We start from the raw sequence: 14,876 nt of genomic DNA, 5'->3' as shown, positions 1-14,876 counted from the left end.
TCCCCTATTCGTGTCATTCCACCTGTTACCTCGCAACACCCGCGTGGGCGAAAAAAAAAACAGGCATAATATTGTAAAGAGTCACGTTTATTTTAGTTCGTAACGAATGCTGTTTGCTCTTCAACTCTTTTGGTATGCTTTTTATAAAAAATACCAGAAATTAAACATTTAAAATGAAGCAGCAAGGTTTCTAAGTTCATTGCCAACCTCAAGGTCCACTATATTTTGCTTACATGAAATAATAGTGAATAATTTCAAAATATCCAAATCAAACATGGCGGCGAAGAAGAGCGGGCGAAGATGTCAAGGCGAACTGAATTTTATGTCTGCTTCGTTCAACCCTTTGTTAGCATTATACAGCAAGAACCTACAGCCTCCTTTTCCGAATGCACGTATACTCAACACCATTTGCGAGTACGCAAAGTCTTTGAAAGAGGTAAAAAATGAGGAGAAAGACAACGATGTCGCAAACAGGTTGAAGAATATAGCAGAGAACAGGTTGGCGAAGCTACGCAATCGTAAGCGAGATCCTAGCAAGTTGGAGCATTTGATGAAAGTGAAAAGCCAGACTGATGGCATCGTGGAAAAAGTCACCATGTTGGAGAAGGCAAAAAGAAAGGGAAAACAGATGAACGTCTTAGAAAGGATGGAAGGTTAGGACTGTATTAAATAGCTCGTTTATCTTGGATAGATTTCGCTGTTTTTGCCAACCTTTGCTAAGCCTCAGCTCCTAACCGGGCTACAGGAGTGAAAAGTGATTGCTTCGCTTTATTTTATTCTTCAGTGAAATACAAGGAAGGTCCTCTGAGTGTGCTGTACAATTGCATAGAAAAAAAGGCAAAGTTGAAGGTCTGGACACGGAGGTTAAATGGGTTGCGTGGAGTTTGCGTTGGATACCTTGTGGCGTTTGATAAACACATGAATCTGGTAAGTGTGGAGTTCAGTAGAACAGTTTGTGAGGAGGATGTTTGTATGCAAAACGTTTTTCAGATTCTGTGCAAATTGTCTTGCCACGTCAGAACAGACCATTGATACAGACTCCTGGCTGTTTGTTGGGTCTTCAAGATGACCAGAAGAAAGAACAGAGAGTTGCAAAGGAAAGAACAAGGACGACCTCAACCCTGCCCCTTCATATATTATGAAGGAATTTAAATTTCTCAAAAGAATACAAACGAAAATCCGTGCTTTTGATCTATTGCTTGCATAAAGTGTTAATCATTATCTCTCTTAGTCATATTTAGAAATGAAACAAACAGCCCTCAGTACAACCTTTGAACATCACAATACGTTGCCTTTAACTTACATCTCAATAACCTGAAAAAAACGCAAATCTCTGATGCGTAGCCAGCCAGACATTCAAGTTCTGCTAATGCTAATATTTTGGTGTTCGTTGACACTGAAAATAATGACGTTTTAAAGAATTGAATGATGGTAATAAGTTAAAATTGCATAGCAGGACTATATCGTTAGACTGGCTACGTCGATGCATCTCAGTACACGAATTACACACCCGTCAAAACACACACTAGCTGACCTTACATACAGCTCCTGCGAACATGGCGTCTCACGGGAGGGGGGCAACTCCTGTTAAACAAAGGATAGTTTCTCCACGTTGAGTCCCAATTCAATCGTTCTCTTTTGAGTTGGAGGGTGCCACACCTATATCAAACCTCCTCCTGATGTTTGCCCTTTCAAAACAATTGTGTTATACTGTAATGGTCATAAAGGTTTCTCGGAGTGCGCTAATACCAAAGCGCTACACATAGGTGAGAGGTGATTGCGGCACACCATGGTCTGAACGAGACCCCATCTCCCACCCCCCATCCCTTCGCCTTTGGTTATTCCGAAAAGTGACAAGTTGTTTATTAGCGCCGTTTTTCCTTACAAGGCCATGATGGATGTCGACGAGATGTTTGCAATCGAGGAAGAAGTTATAGTTGACCCGGCTGAGGAAATGATGGAGTCTTTGGAAAGAATTGAGCGAAAGAAAGAGAAGAAAAGGAAATGGCGAAGAAAGAAACGAGAAACATTAAGACAGCGAGGAAAAGGGGAAGGCGAGGTCTTGAGTGTGGAAGCGATCAAAGAAGAAAGTGGAAATGTGAACTTTGAGGGTAAAGAATGTTTCTCTAGCAATACTGATGGTGTGAGTTTTGACAACAAAACCACAGCAGAGAATTGTTCTACCCCATCGCTTGATTCAAATACGGACGACAACGAAGATAGTGGGAGGAACGATAATTTGGGGGAGGAAACTCCAAGTTCAACTTGTGAAGTTGATCTTGGAGAAAGGAAAGAGACTGCTACTAATATGGACGTGTCGAATTCTGATCTAAGTAAGGACAATGAAAGTTGCAAAATAGTTACGAAGGATATTGATTTTGTCGACTCAAATTTGGAGCAGAAACAGGACGAGTTGTGTCAAATTGAAATTGTCCAAAATGACAACAGAGAGGCTTTAGAAAATGATTTTCAAAGATCAGAACCGAGTGATATCGCTATAAAAAAGGACTCCATTGATAAGAAAGAAACGGGGGATTTACCCAGTAATTCTTTGGAAAAATATACACCTCTGACACGAAGTCCTTCAAGAGATATGGCAAGTAAAACTGATCAAAAAAGAAAAGCTTTTTGCCGTGGTGTGGGAGAGATGGAGCTGGCAAAAAAGAGTAGCGATTCAGGCGAAATTTCTGCAAGAGAAATGGAAAGCCATGGTGATGTTAGCTTGACGGAGACGACAAGTAATCAAGTTACAATTTTTAATATTTTAGATGAAGTACAAGGAACGGAAACCGAACTAAAAAAAGCTGAAACTTTGTTGCCAAATGAGCAGAATAATGACTCATATGAATGCAAGGCAAGCGCTGTTTTGCAGAGTAATGTATTAGCCATGGAGTTTGACGAAGGATCTCAGGATTCGACTGTATTTGATGAGACAGTTTCGCGAGAGAGCTCAGCGTTGTTGGAAACAGTCACCTTGCATCATACGATTACGTACGGTATGGAAGAGAGTGTGGGTGCAATGAAGCACCTGCCTTGTGAAGAGGTGGTTGGTGATTATAGGGAGAGTGATAATGAAGCAGATGGTGGAGGTGGTGATAACCTCGAGGTTGGTACTGTGATGAGTATGGTTGCTGAAGAAGAAGGTAACAACAGCCAAGTTGGTTTCTCTTATGATGACGATACTGAAGATAATAAAGAGATTGTTGATAGTTCCATGCCTGAGGATAGTGAGGGAACAGTGGAGAACAATGAGGAAACGGTAGCGGATGATGAGGGAACGGTTGAAGATAATGAGGGAACGGTTATGGATAATGAGGGAATGGTAAAGGATGAGGGAAGGGTTGAGGATAATGAGGGAACGGTTGAGAATAACGAGGGAATGGTAAAGGATGAGGGGACGGTAGAGGATAAGGAACGAATGGTAGAGGATAAAAAGGATGAATATGTTGATAAGCGTGTTGAAGAAACCAACGGTGAAGAGAAGCAGCCTAAAATAATTGAAGAAGAGTTGATCAAGTCTACGCATGATTCTCAATCTTGTAATGTTCTGGAAATAACGAAACAAGAAAACATCAAAGAAACAGAAGAAGAACTCAGAATCAAGGACGAGTCTCATGACGATTGCTCTGATTTTAAGGAAGATGAGAATAGAATGGAACAGCGGTTTCCTGATGATGCAGAAGCGAAATCTACCATTGGCTCTGAATCAGGTGATATCATTGATACGAGAAGAGGAGAAAATGTTGATGAGAAAGAGGAGGGGGAACTGAGTTCCAGTGATGTCGAAAAAAGCGTGGAAGAAGAGTGCAAACCGTTTAGACAGGATATCAAGAAGTTGGAGAATGTTTCAGCCCTTAAATCGCACGAGAAATCTAGTACTCGTCAAAAAACTAACAATAACTCTTCCAAGACGACATCAGAAATTAAGAGCAATGAAAGCACAAGAAGAAGACGTTCAGTTTCGTCTACGAAAGAAAGCAGTTGTGAAACAAATTCTAAAAGAACTGAGAAAGCTGTTAACGAGAAACGTAAATCAAATATTCCCAAAGAAAGGAGACAAAGTCTTGTTGACAAGGATGGTCGTTCCTCAAAGAAAGACGAAGATAAGAACACTGTCAAAAGCAAGATAATAGATTTAAGTAAAGGAAGAAGGAGTGAGAGACGAAGCTCTGGAAATGACGAGAGAAGAAGCTCGGTTCCGGGACTTGATTCTTCAACAAGTACAAAACATGTCGGAAGTAAAGAACCCATAAAAAGATGGACAAGATCTTCAAGAAAGGATAAACACAATGAGAAGAATGAAGCAGAGAAGAAGGTGGACAATGATAGCAGTCTGCGGAGAGGACGAAGTGACACTCGGGAGAAACAACGAAATCCGACAGAGAAGGTCAAAGGATCTGGTGAAAAAGCAAGTAAAGAGAAAACCAATCTGCGAAAGGTTAAAAGTTCTTCAGAATCGAACTTGTCAAGCAAGAAAAAGTTAGACGAAACGCAAGGGACCCAGGTCAAGTTCGCGCGAAGGTCCTCACAAGGATTATCAAGAAATGAAGATCTTTGTAAGAGTAATACACGAAGGAGTGGTGCGGAGTCTTCGAAGGAACGTTTTTCAAGCACCAGGAAAGACGCTAAGAGCAAAGGCGAAGAAACGCAAAGCAGGGGAAAGAATTCCAAGACAATTAGAAAAGATTCTGAGACGAACAGCAAAGGGGATAATAAGAAAGGCAAGAGTGAGAAATCGACCAAGTCTAAGACGAGTTCTGATACAATGAAGATGGAAAATATATCCGGTCAAAAAGAAGAAGAGAAGAAAGATTCAAAGGGGAACTCAAAAGTGGAAAATAAAACAAGCAAAAAGAATGAAACAGGAAAGAAATCTGAGTTAAAACGAGAGAATTCTGGTTTGAAAAGTCGAGAGAAATCTTCTAATGATCGGAATGACTCGTCCTTGAAGAAGGGTGATTTCAACAAGTGTGTGAAAACAGGAGACAAGAGTTGTGCACCGAGGAAAGATAGTTTAAAAGACGAGACCAGAAGCAAGTCCGATGTGGAAGATACAAAAACAAAGAGTTCTTCTCAAAACGACAAGCATGCACGACACTCGGGTAGTACAAGGATCGTTAAAGAAACTGGGAAAAACGTAAAAAGTTCAAGTAAGGACGGTGAAGAATGTGTTGATACGACTAAATGTTTGCGAAGCAGTTCGGCTAAAAAACTCTGCGAGTTAAAAGAAGGGAGTCTGAAGAAGGATGTTAATAATTCAGTCAAACGAAAAGATGGTAGTTCAAAGACAACTGACTCTTGTAAAACCACAAAAGCTCAGACTAAGGTGTTTTCTGAGGAAAAATCTTCGGCTAAAAAGAAACAAAATGTGGATGATAAATGTAGAAGCAAGTTGGAAAGAAAAGAAGCAGGTGAAACAGTGTCCCAGGAAAGAGAGAGATCAACACAATCCAAAACATCAAAAGAAAAAGCTGAGGAATCACCACCGTCTGCGAGCTCAAAACTCAACGATTCATCGAAGCAGGATCACAAAGAAAATGCGGAGAGATTCTCGGGCAAAAGAAAAAGGGAAATCACTCCAGAACGAAAACAAAAAACCGCAAAATTGGACACAAAGATAAATGCTGTGAAAACAAAGCAAGCAAAACTACCAGGAAATGTCGTTACTGTTCGTATTTTAAAAGTTGACCGAGTTCGTGGAAAGGCACTTGTGTTGAAAAACCGCCATATCAATCAACTGTTTATAAGAGGAGATAATATTATTATGGTCGCGTACGATAACCTAGAAGCGACTGAAGTTAAGATATAAGAACGCGTTTAAACTGTTTAAGCATAAACAATAAACTTTGTGTTCAAATTACATGTGCAAAAACACTTGTATTTATATTTATTTATTCACATTATTCTACATTATTGTCTGTACAAAAACATTAAAAAAATGTGACAGGTTCTAGACATCTCTCCTGGAAGAATTGATGAGGTTTTATTTCGGCCTTGTTGTTTGATTTTCCAAAGAATGAAGTTATGCTTGCAGTTCCCTTTAGATCCTTAGCTGTCTCCTCTTCATTATCATCATCCCTTTCAGAGAATAAATAAAGTTAGTTTAGTATAAGTTTCCTCCTGTAGTAACACTGGATCAATAAGAGATGATCCTTACTGGACCTCTAGGAAGAACAGTTTAGAACTGATAGAGCTATCCAGTATAAATAAAGTTAGTTTTGTTTAGGTTTCCTCCTGTAGTAACACTGGATCAATAAGAGATGATCCTTACTGGACCTCTAGGAAGAACAGTTTAGAACTGATAGAGCTATCCAGTATAAATAAAGTTAGTTTAGTTTAGGTTTCCTCCTGTAGTAACACTGGATCAATAAGAGATGATCCTTACTGGACCTCTAGGAAGAACAGTTTAGAACTGATAGAGCTATCCAGTATAAATAAAGTTAGTTTAGTTTAGGTTTCCTCCTGTAGTAACACTGGATCAATAAGAGATGATCCTTACTGGACCTCTAGGAAGAACAGTTTAGAACTGATAGAGCTATCCAGTATAAATAAAGTTAGTTCAGTTTAGGTTTCCTTCTGTAGTAATAGTGGATTAATTGATAAGGAGAATGAAATGAACAGACATTACCATTCCACAGGAGCACACTGTTTATCCAGTATTTCTTTACAAGTTGACCAACTGAAGCGTACAAATTGTGGGAATCCAAAAATCCTGTCAACTATTGTAGCCAGCCATTTCTTTGTTGCTGGATCTAGGAAATTGTTTGTGAGAAGAACTTAAAAAACAGGTACCAGGTAAGGTAAAAATGAACCACAAGAAAAAAGTACAAATTACCTGCTGGGTAACCAGAACCATATTCAGTTGGAAAACTCATATTCTCAATGAATTTCCATGTTTGAATGACTCTATCCCGTGCCACCTGATATGAAGAAAGTCATTTTCCTCAGATATATTACATATAAACTAAAAGTTGATGCTCAAAGAAATTCAAACCAAATCATCTTTATTCTACTTCGTAATACTATTGATATTGAATTACCTTGGCACAAATACTGGCAGCACTCACAATGGGAAACAATGCATCAGCTTTAGCTTTCACAGTAATTTTAAGATGTGGAAACTCATGTTCTAGTTTTTTTTGATATTTTTTCGGATCACCAACTGTATCCACATATACCTATGAAATACAGAAATGAGTTATGATTGATACAAAGAGTGTTTCAAGTTTGAGGGTAACCTGGACATTTGAAACGAAATTATTCTCAATCTCACCTGTTGTAAATCAACCCCATTTTCAATGACACTTTTGATCAACCATATTGCAGTGTCGTGTGATATCTGATTCAGGTTATATTTTGTCCTACACAAGAAATATCAGTTTGATTTAATTGTTCATAGATGTGATCTTGTGGTCTGATGGATACAAGGTGAAGATCCATGATCCCTGTCAAATGTCATTCACAAACCTTCTCAACATTTCATTCGAAATATAGTTTGGAGAAAGTATTCTTGTTATCCAGCCAAGAAAATTATTATTTTCATTGATTGCTTTAAACAACTCTTCCCTCTCTTCCTCATTTAAAGTCTTGGAATCTAAAGATGACAGTCACGCATATAACCTACTTTTTTATAATTGATTCACTTAAAGTCAGTTACACATATTAATATATCTTATGCAATAATTCAACCTGCAAAACCCAAATCTTTTAACTTCTGATCTTGAGACAATGGACAATAGCTGGTACTGTACACCATTGGACCTACAATTGAGACTTGTTATTAAAATCAATCCATTTATTCTCCATCTGATGTGAGACAATTTTTATCCTCAATGACAAGGCAATGGTTATACACTAGTGAAAAATGAAGCAAACTCAGCCTGAGATACTACTTAAGGAGCTTACTAATAAAAGCTACCCCACAACACAGTGGTCACCCCTTACCTAACACAGGACCACGCCCTGCCTCATCGATACCCATACAACATGGTTCTGATTTCGTCATCTCGGGCACCAGCGATTTCATATCAAAATATCCCGCTGAATCTCTGTGAAACTCGTCCAGATTCATGTACGTGTCGTTAAATGCGCTGGTCGTTTCTTCTTCCATCGCAAAATAAAGGGATTTCCGGATCAAAATGGTCAAAATGCGACGTTTCAGTGTAGCAAAACAAAAGTAGGCGAATGCAATGAAAAATGAAGTTTGAAATTTCCCGCGCAAAAACGGCACAGTGGAAGCATCGCATAAAGACTCGCGAGAAACACGCGCGCGATTATCACTCACCGATTTGGTATATTCGACCTTGGCTCACCTGTGACCTTGATAAGGTTGAATATACCGGAATATGGTATATTTGACATTGACAAGATAGACGTGCTGCAATATTGTTCGAAATATCGCATCAGTCAGCCAGTCTGCTCCTGGATCTAACTTTGATCCCTAATCAAAGTTGATCACTTAATCCAATGCTGATTTCTACTAAATACTAATGACTGATGAAATCTCGTTCTGCCTAATTTATCTGACCAGACTGACCTACGGTCACTTGATATTTTTGTTACCCTGCGGAGGAACACAGCCCACCGGATGGAAGAACCAGGATATACTCAATAGGGTGCCCGTGATCAATGATCATGACACCAGCAGGGTTACAATTGTCCCACATCTTCATAGTGTGGTCATACGAACCTAAAAATTATATAACAGTTATATCTTTGTTGCATGTTTATGCCTGTACTTGATTTTTAAAACAATTCATCACAAATCTGTCAACCAGATATCTTTGCTTCATGAATTTGAAGCTGGGTACTAACCTAAAGCACTGAATCCAAAGGGGCGAAAAACGCCCGGGAGACAAGGAACAAATTGGACCTCATCCCCAGGGGTTCCCAGACCCCAGGGGTCTTGAATTTCCTGATTATCGTTTGCTGCGTCCAATATGTGCGCAACCTCGGACGCACGCGACACCCACGCGTGTGGTAAACACCAGAGCTAAAACGAAGGGAAAAGAAAATATTGCAAAACATTTATACCTTTCCAAAATAGGAAATATTTTATTATTCTAAAGCAAACAAACAGCCCAAATTATGGAAACAAGCCGGCTAATGTTGTTGATTCTCGGCAATATGAAGTCTGCTGAGGAGCAAAGAAGTAAAAAGCGAAATATTCCTCGATTTTACAAAGACTCTGACGAGAACGATCAAGGAGAGGCGATCTTTTGCAAGAACAACGTGTGTCTTTACTATAATGGCGAGAATATCCCTGGATATTTGACACTCAAAGCTTGTACAATAAACGACGAATATACTAGATTAATACTGCACTGGACATCGAATGCTCTTTTGCAAGAGAATTACGTTACAGACGAACAAGTCGCACCGTTGTCTTCGGAAAATCTATTGAGCGATGATGCAAGTCCAAGTGTCTTTCACATCGATCTAACGGAGATGAAATCCTTAAAATTCTTTTTTAAAGACGATAAAACATCCGGTCATTTCGTTGTGGAAAATCATGAAAACCACTACAAAGTCTTTCATTTCGACCTCGGAGGTATGAATCATTTAGTGGAAATTTTTGAAAATTGGAGTTTATGCAAAACGATGAAACTGCCTTACGAGGAACGCGAGAGAAAAACAGCGTTTGCCGTTGTCCCAATTTATTCGATCTTGCCGAATCAAAGTTTTGAGGAGAGTCGTTATCGTTCGATGACGAAAGCCCGTTGGAAGACGTTCCTCAACAAAGCTGGTCAGTTGGAAGATGTGGCGAATTTTCGAAAGGTATATTTGTTGAAATTTAAATTATATTGGATTACGTGGCGTAATGTTACAATGCGGAAGATGATATGTTAATTGATACTTTAATCGATAATTATTGATTAACTAGCCATATCCCGATTGCTCGCTGAGTTAATGTACCGCAAAAATGCAAAATGATTATATAATAGTAGTGTAGAGTAATCATATGATCATATGAAAAAAACCTACTTTGAGCTCTTCTGTTATCAGGATCTCACAACAATGTGCTACAGGTTCATGGTTTATATAAACATAACTATTGGCTGGTGTGTCCAAACCATTAACTTGCTATGCACCAAATTCAAATACAAAATTATGTTAACCAATTGGTTTGGGATGATTAGTTGATCCGAAAACATTTACCTTCTGCAAATATAGGAAGTATTTTTTGCTGGAGTATTTCCTGAAGTCCGATGTGAGGTTTGGCCATTTCTCCTGCATTACTACCCATTCCATTCGAGAGCATCTGACCGAAAGACTATAAAAGAAAACAAAACAAAAGAGTACACAGATATCAATGAGAGAAGGTGAATATTTATATGATATCAAATTTATATTTGTCAAATGATATATTTGTACAATATTGCTCATCCATGGCAGGTTGAACATGCCCAAGGCAGAGTATGACAAGTTTTGGCTGAATGTGCAGTGTACCGTGGATAAAGATGTTGTTAGGACAGATCGATCTCATCCTTATTTCGCTGGTAACAACAATCCAAATGTTGAGATAATGAGGTGAGATTCTTGTCTTTTTCTCCAGAGAAGACCTCTTCTATATCAACACCTCTTTGATATGAATTCCCCATTAATGCAAACACTGATATTTCCTTTGTCAGACAAATTCTCCTGAATTATGCCTTCTACCAACCAGAGGTGGGGTACAACCAAGGCATGTCAGATCTGCTTGCCTCAATATTGTCAACAGTCCAGGATGAGGTTGATGCATTCTGGTGTTTTGTTGGTTTAATGGAGAGAAGTTTGTTTGTAACGTCACCAAGAGATGATTCCATGGATTTCCAGCTGGTAGGAAACTAGTGGACATATCTCATTAATATGAATAAATCTCTAATACAACTGCCTTTCTAATATGACCACCTCTCTAATATAGATACCTCTTCAATACAGACACCTCTCTCTTACACAGAATAACCACCACCATTCTCATTTCTTTAGCTTTACTTGAAAGAATTGCTGCGTATGATGGCTGTGAAGTTCTACGCCCATCTCCTGCTGGAGGATGAAGGCATGGACCTGTTGTTCTGCCATCGCTGGCTGCTGCTTGGCTTCAAGCGAGAGTTCTATGATCTTCATGTGCTACGCATGTGGGAAGCATGCTGGTGTCATTACCAAACAGAGTACTTCCATATCTTCCTATGTGTTGCCATCATCTTGGAATATGGCGATACGGTTTGGGAGAAATCGATGCGAGTTGATGAGATGTTGAACTATTTCAACAACTTGGCTCTTGAAATGGACGGGGATCTTGTGCTAAAAAGGGCTAGAAGCTTGTTATATCAGTTTAGAAAGCTAGCTGCAATACCGTGCACCTTGCGTGGACTGTTATCGGGGCCCGGTGCCTGGGATAGTGCGACGCTACCGGACATTGAGTGCACTTGTCACGAGACTAACGCGTGCAAACATTCAAACCCGCCCAGGCGAGGGAAGAGTTTTACCCGAGCACCGGACGCCCTGAGTCAAGACAAGAGTGACGAGAGAGAGACCTCACAAGAAACAAGAGAAGAAACGAATTGTGATGATGAAGTAATGGAGATTTCGGACGCAAATCAAAAAGAAAATGGAAACACGGAGGATGAAATGTCAAATGAAGAAGAGACTGTGGACAATTGTGAGCATGACGGTGAAACCTTGAACACCGAGGAACAACAAGGGAACGAACAAGTGAATTTGAAGGATGAATTTCGGAATGAAGAACTGAAAGTTGACACGTCAAATACCAAACAAAATCATGACGGGTTGAACGATTTCTCTCAGCATGTGAATGAAAGTATAAATATGAAGGAAGATACTTCAAGTGAAATGGAAACATTGAATAACTCTGAGATGACGAATGACAAGAATAATTCGGAGCCAGAAGAGCAGAGGAACGTGAAAATATGCAGCTCTGAAGCCCTGTACGAACAAAACGATATAAGTGAAAATATTACTGATACTAAACACACAGAAACGTAAACTGTAGAAGGACAATGTCAAATACAATTCACACATTGAAATAAGTCAAATGAACAGAAGGGCATTGAATGATTTCATGCAAAGAACACAACAAATATACATGTCACTATATACAAATATTCATTAGTATTTTTTCAATGTGAATGTTGAAGTCAATGTTGTATGTCGTGATTGACGTCATTATTTTCTTGCCAGAACAGAACGAGTGGATTAGAATTTTGTAGGAAGTGATTACTCTCAGTTTGTTTCACTAGGATAAACCTGGTTACGAGTTTCCACAGTCTTTAACTATAATATTAACCAATTATAGACTCACTGTTCATCCTCGTTCCTAGCAGTAAGCGGTAGTCTACATTAAAAAACTATACTCATAGCTCTCATACCCAGGGCTCCCAGCCATGATAAGTCCTCCCTAAAATGTTCGGATCCGTCGCCTGATCGATAAGGCATGCAACCTGATTCTCGACCGTGTTGACGTAATGCCTGGCACGTTGGTTATGCTGCTTGTCGCCAAGCAAAACTGACAACATTTCTTCATAATATCCGGCTTTCTTGTGCCCAGACTCCAGATCCTGTCTAATAACAAAGACATTTCAAATAAAGAGGGTTCGCAACGGTTTCTGTGCAACGGTTGAGCTAAAAATGTTTGAATATTTCCTAAGTACATATCAATTGAAATAAAAGAAAGCTGTTCTCCTACTTCATAATCTCTGCAGGATTCTCTCCTTTCAATTTTCGTTTTGCCGAATTTATTTTCTCCTTTGGGTACCAGGCGAGGTCTGTCATATCGTCTAAATAAACAGCAAATAAACGAGTTAAGTGATGGAAATTTATGATCTTTGGTGACATCGAGAAGATTTGTAGGACTTACTGAGGTTTAATTTCTGTTTTTCGGCTTGTTTTCTTGCAAAATTCTGAAAAGATTCATTAAACGACTTGCTCAGTTTCAACAGAGCAGAAATATCACTTGCCGCATGGACGAAGTTTATGTGACATTGAACTTTGGTAAATAATAAACCATTCGTTAACAACCTGCCAGTCAAGAGATGGTTCCTTGACAAACACGTCCATTGTGTTTAGCAAGATTTCATGGTTGTTTCTCAATGCTCTCATCGTGTATACCATGGTGCTTTGCAGTTGGCCGCTTACACGCAATGGTTCCATCATGTTACAAATTTGACGAGTCAGACGGAACGGCATCAGCTCAGGCAGAGGTAGAAACTAAATGTCGATTGGAAATGATATGCATTAGCAAAGACGTAACGCTGAAGAAAGTATTAAGGCGCTGTTACACTATGCAATTTTCCTTGCAACCTGCAATGCAATTATAATTTCGAGGGATGTTAATTAGTAAAGAGTGTTCGAAATGATAAGAAAACGTTAGCAGATTGTGAGAAATGTTCGTATTTGTCAACTTTAGATGCCTCAGGAGTAGAATTGCATTGCAAGTTGCAAGGAAAGTTGCATAGTGTAACACCGCCTTTAAGCAACGATGTTCGTAGCGATACGGTTAAACCATAATTTTCATCTACCTGAGTTGCTGAGCCGAACGCATGACCAAAATCGATGCCAATCACTCGACCCTGCTTCAAATCCACCATCGAATTCGACAAATGTCGGTCACCAATTCCCAGAATATAATGACATATCGTCATACAGCCGTAAGTGCGCGCAAAATATGCACGAAGTGTCAAGAAAGCTTCTGGTGAAGATGCCAGCCGCATGAAGCTACGTCTGCGAGAAACAAGAGGTAATGTAATCCAGATTTCATCAGCTGATAACTGCACGTTCTCTAATTTCTATTCTAGGACCCACCTGAGCGCATCGTGTGGCATTAAATTTTGCAATTCTCGGAATTTGCGTTCAATAACTTCTCTGGAAGCTTTCCTAGAATGAAAAGGATAAACAACTGGAGGAAATCTGTGGTTCGTGTGGTTAAGAGATTGTCTTAATGCCACAGGTCAGGAATCAAATGTCACAGACGAAAGTTACAAGCACCAATAAGTGAAAAACGTACTTGAACATGGGGTAATAATTATTTATGATGTGTTTGTTGCCATTGACTGGAAACTTTTCTACTATCCATTTATTGTGTTTGTAACCGATTGTGCTAAAAATGTAAGGAAGAGAGAGAGAGAGAGATCACAGACGTCACATTTCGTTCGTAACGCATTTATACCATTTCAATAAACTTTCAACCCAAAACAAAACACCAGCTCCAACTCACTCAAACGTTTCATTCTCAGTCTCCGACAAACCATTTCGAATAAACTCCTTCAAAACTGTCGTGTTCTCTAACCATTCGATCACTCCAATTCTAAACAGATGAAAAAGCCGAAGAAGTGTAAACTATACACAGGAATGAGAAATATTGTCATTAATATAGACTGGAAGTTTTTAAAATGAGGATATGTTTACTATTTTAAGAATACCTTACCTTGACGTCATTGGTATGACTTTGTAAGTTTTTAAACTCAAGTTTCTTTGGTGACAGGCGGCGTCGTCTCGCATGACATCGTTCATTAAACCGAACAACTAAATAAAAATTCTTACCACTTTACTATTTTTGAAGTAAAATATAAATACAAAGTTTGATAAATACTATATCGAATGTATCAACGAGATGTTAAACTTGTTTTCACCTGCTGAATTCGCTGATCCAGACGGAGATCCTCGCCGCCTTTGACGAGGAACGTGTGTTCCCGTTCATCGTTTCCCAGTATTGTAATACGTTTTGGCGCTCTCAAGGATGACATTGCCTTCACCTTCAAGTCGAGAAACATTGTAACGTTAATCAATTGCTCAATGAGGTAATCACACATTAACTTACTGTAGCTAACTACCATCTATCAACAGGGTCGCCGGAATATCGATAATAACGGGGGCAGATA

General features: G+C 39.2%; 4 protein-coding genes across 4 annotated transcripts in view; 2 read left to right on the top strand and 2 right to left on the bottom strand.

Annotated features, from left to right (window-relative positions):
* The first annotated feature begins 5 nt into the window (after positions 1-5).
* On the top strand, positions 6-5,809 carry LOC114536061. Its single transcript, XM_028557417.1, has 3 exons — positions 6-653; positions 785-927; positions 1,889-5,809. The coding sequence occupies exons 1-3, from the start codon at positions 275-277 to the stop codon at positions 5,807-5,809; spliced, it is 4,443 nt and encodes a 1,480-aa protein (XP_028413218.1). The 5' UTR covers positions 6-274.
* LOC114536020 (ribonuclease H2 subunit A-like) lies at positions 5,808-8,968 on the bottom strand. Its single transcript, XM_028557365.1, has 9 exons — positions 8,815-8,968; positions 7,945-8,689; positions 7,690-7,761; positions 7,468-7,594; positions 7,274-7,361; positions 7,041-7,178; positions 6,836-6,920; positions 6,629-6,752; positions 5,808-6,078 (listed from the first exon to the last, which is right to left on the bottom strand). Exons 2-9 carry the CDS (start codon positions 8,108-8,110, stop codon positions 5,931-5,933), a joined length of 948 nt encoding a protein of 315 aa, XP_028413166.1. The 5' UTR covers positions 8,111-8,689; positions 8,815-8,968; the 3' UTR covers positions 5,808-5,930.
* Positions 8,969-8,984: 16 nt separating this feature from the next.
* LOC114536018 (TBC1 domain family member 16-like) lies at positions 8,985-12,042 on the top strand. The gene is made up of 5 exons (XM_028557364.1): positions 8,985-9,777; positions 10,174-10,322; positions 10,396-10,530; positions 10,632-10,818; positions 10,969-12,042. The coding sequence occupies exons 1-5, from the start codon at positions 9,088-9,090 to the stop codon at positions 11,983-11,985; spliced, it is 2,178 nt and encodes a 725-aa protein (XP_028413165.1). The 5' UTR covers positions 8,985-9,087; the 3' UTR covers positions 11,986-12,042.
* Positions 12,031-14,876, bottom strand: part of LOC114536016 (DNA-dependent protein kinase catalytic subunit-like) — a 26,764-nt gene continuing 23,918 nt past the window's right edge. The window contains exons 98-107 of the mRNA XM_028557361.1: positions 14,628-14,750; positions 14,423-14,520; positions 14,213-14,302; positions 14,003-14,095; positions 13,801-13,872; positions 13,518-13,719; positions 13,018-13,206; positions 12,857-12,899; positions 12,686-12,776; positions 12,031-12,561 (exon numbers count right to left, since the gene is read on the bottom strand). Of these exons, the coding sequence (XP_028413162.1) occupies positions 12,363-12,561; positions 12,686-12,776; positions 12,857-12,899; positions 13,018-13,206; positions 13,518-13,719; positions 13,801-13,872; positions 14,003-14,095; positions 14,213-14,302; positions 14,423-14,520; positions 14,628-14,750 (1,200 nt within the window). The 3' untranslated portion in view covers positions 12,031-12,362. The remainder of the gene's footprint in view (positions 12,562-12,685; positions 12,777-12,856; positions 12,900-13,017; positions 13,207-13,517; positions 13,720-13,800; positions 13,873-14,002; positions 14,096-14,212; positions 14,303-14,422; positions 14,521-14,627; positions 14,751-14,876) is intronic.

Source organism: Dendronephthya gigantea, unplaced genomic scaffold (genome assembly GCF_004324835.1).
Source record: "Dendronephthya gigantea isolate DGI-Jeju-01 unplaced genomic scaffold, DenGig_1.0 000129F, whole genome shotgun sequence".
Lineage (NCBI taxonomy): Eukaryota > Metazoa > Cnidaria > Anthozoa > Malacalcyonacea > Nephtheidae > Dendronephthya > Dendronephthya gigantea.
This window is presented reverse-complemented; position numbering and strand designations above follow the sequence as displayed.

What these genes read in the sequence shown, in the direction of transcription:
- LOC114536020 (XM_028557365.1), bottom strand. Translation starts at nt 8,110, where the DNA reads ATGGAAGAAGAAACGACCAGCGCATTTAACGACACGTACATGAATCTG. An exon ending in AAAAGATTTGGGTTTTGCAG is followed by an intron (nt 7,595 to 7,689) that starts GTTGAATTATTG and finishes TGTCATCTTTAG; the next exon opens with ATTCCAAGACTTTAAATGAG. An exon ending in TCGAATGAAATGTTGAGAAG is followed by an intron (nt 7,362 to 7,467) that starts GTTTGTGAATGA and finishes TTTCTTGTGTAG; the next exon opens with GACAAAATATAACCTGAATC.
- LOC114536018 (XM_028557364.1), top strand. Translation starts at nt 9,088, where the DNA reads ATGGAAACAAGCCGGCTAATGTTGTTGATTCTCGGCAATATGAAGTCT. An exon ending in ATGTGGCGAATTTTCGAAAG is followed by an intron (nt 9,778 to 10,173) that starts GTATATTTGTTG and finishes CTGCAAATATAG; the next exon opens with GAAGTATTTTTTGCTGGAGT. An exon ending in CCAAATGTTGAGATAATGAG is followed by an intron (nt 10,531 to 10,631) that starts GTGAGATTCTTG and finishes TTCCTTTGTCAG; the next exon opens with ACAAATTCTCCTGAATTATG.
- LOC114536061 (XM_028557417.1), top strand. Translation starts at nt 275, where the DNA reads ATGGCGGCGAAGAAGAGCGGGCGAAGATGTCAAGGCGAACTGAATTTT. An exon ending in CGTCTTAGAAAGGATGGAAG is followed by an intron (nt 654 to 784) that starts GTTAGGACTGTA and finishes TTTATTCTTCAG; the next exon opens with TGAAATACAAGGAAGGTCCT. An exon ending in TTGATAAACACATGAATCTG is followed by an intron (nt 928 to 1,888) that starts GTAAGTGTGGAG and finishes TTTCCTTACAAG; the next exon opens with GCCATGATGGATGTCGACGA.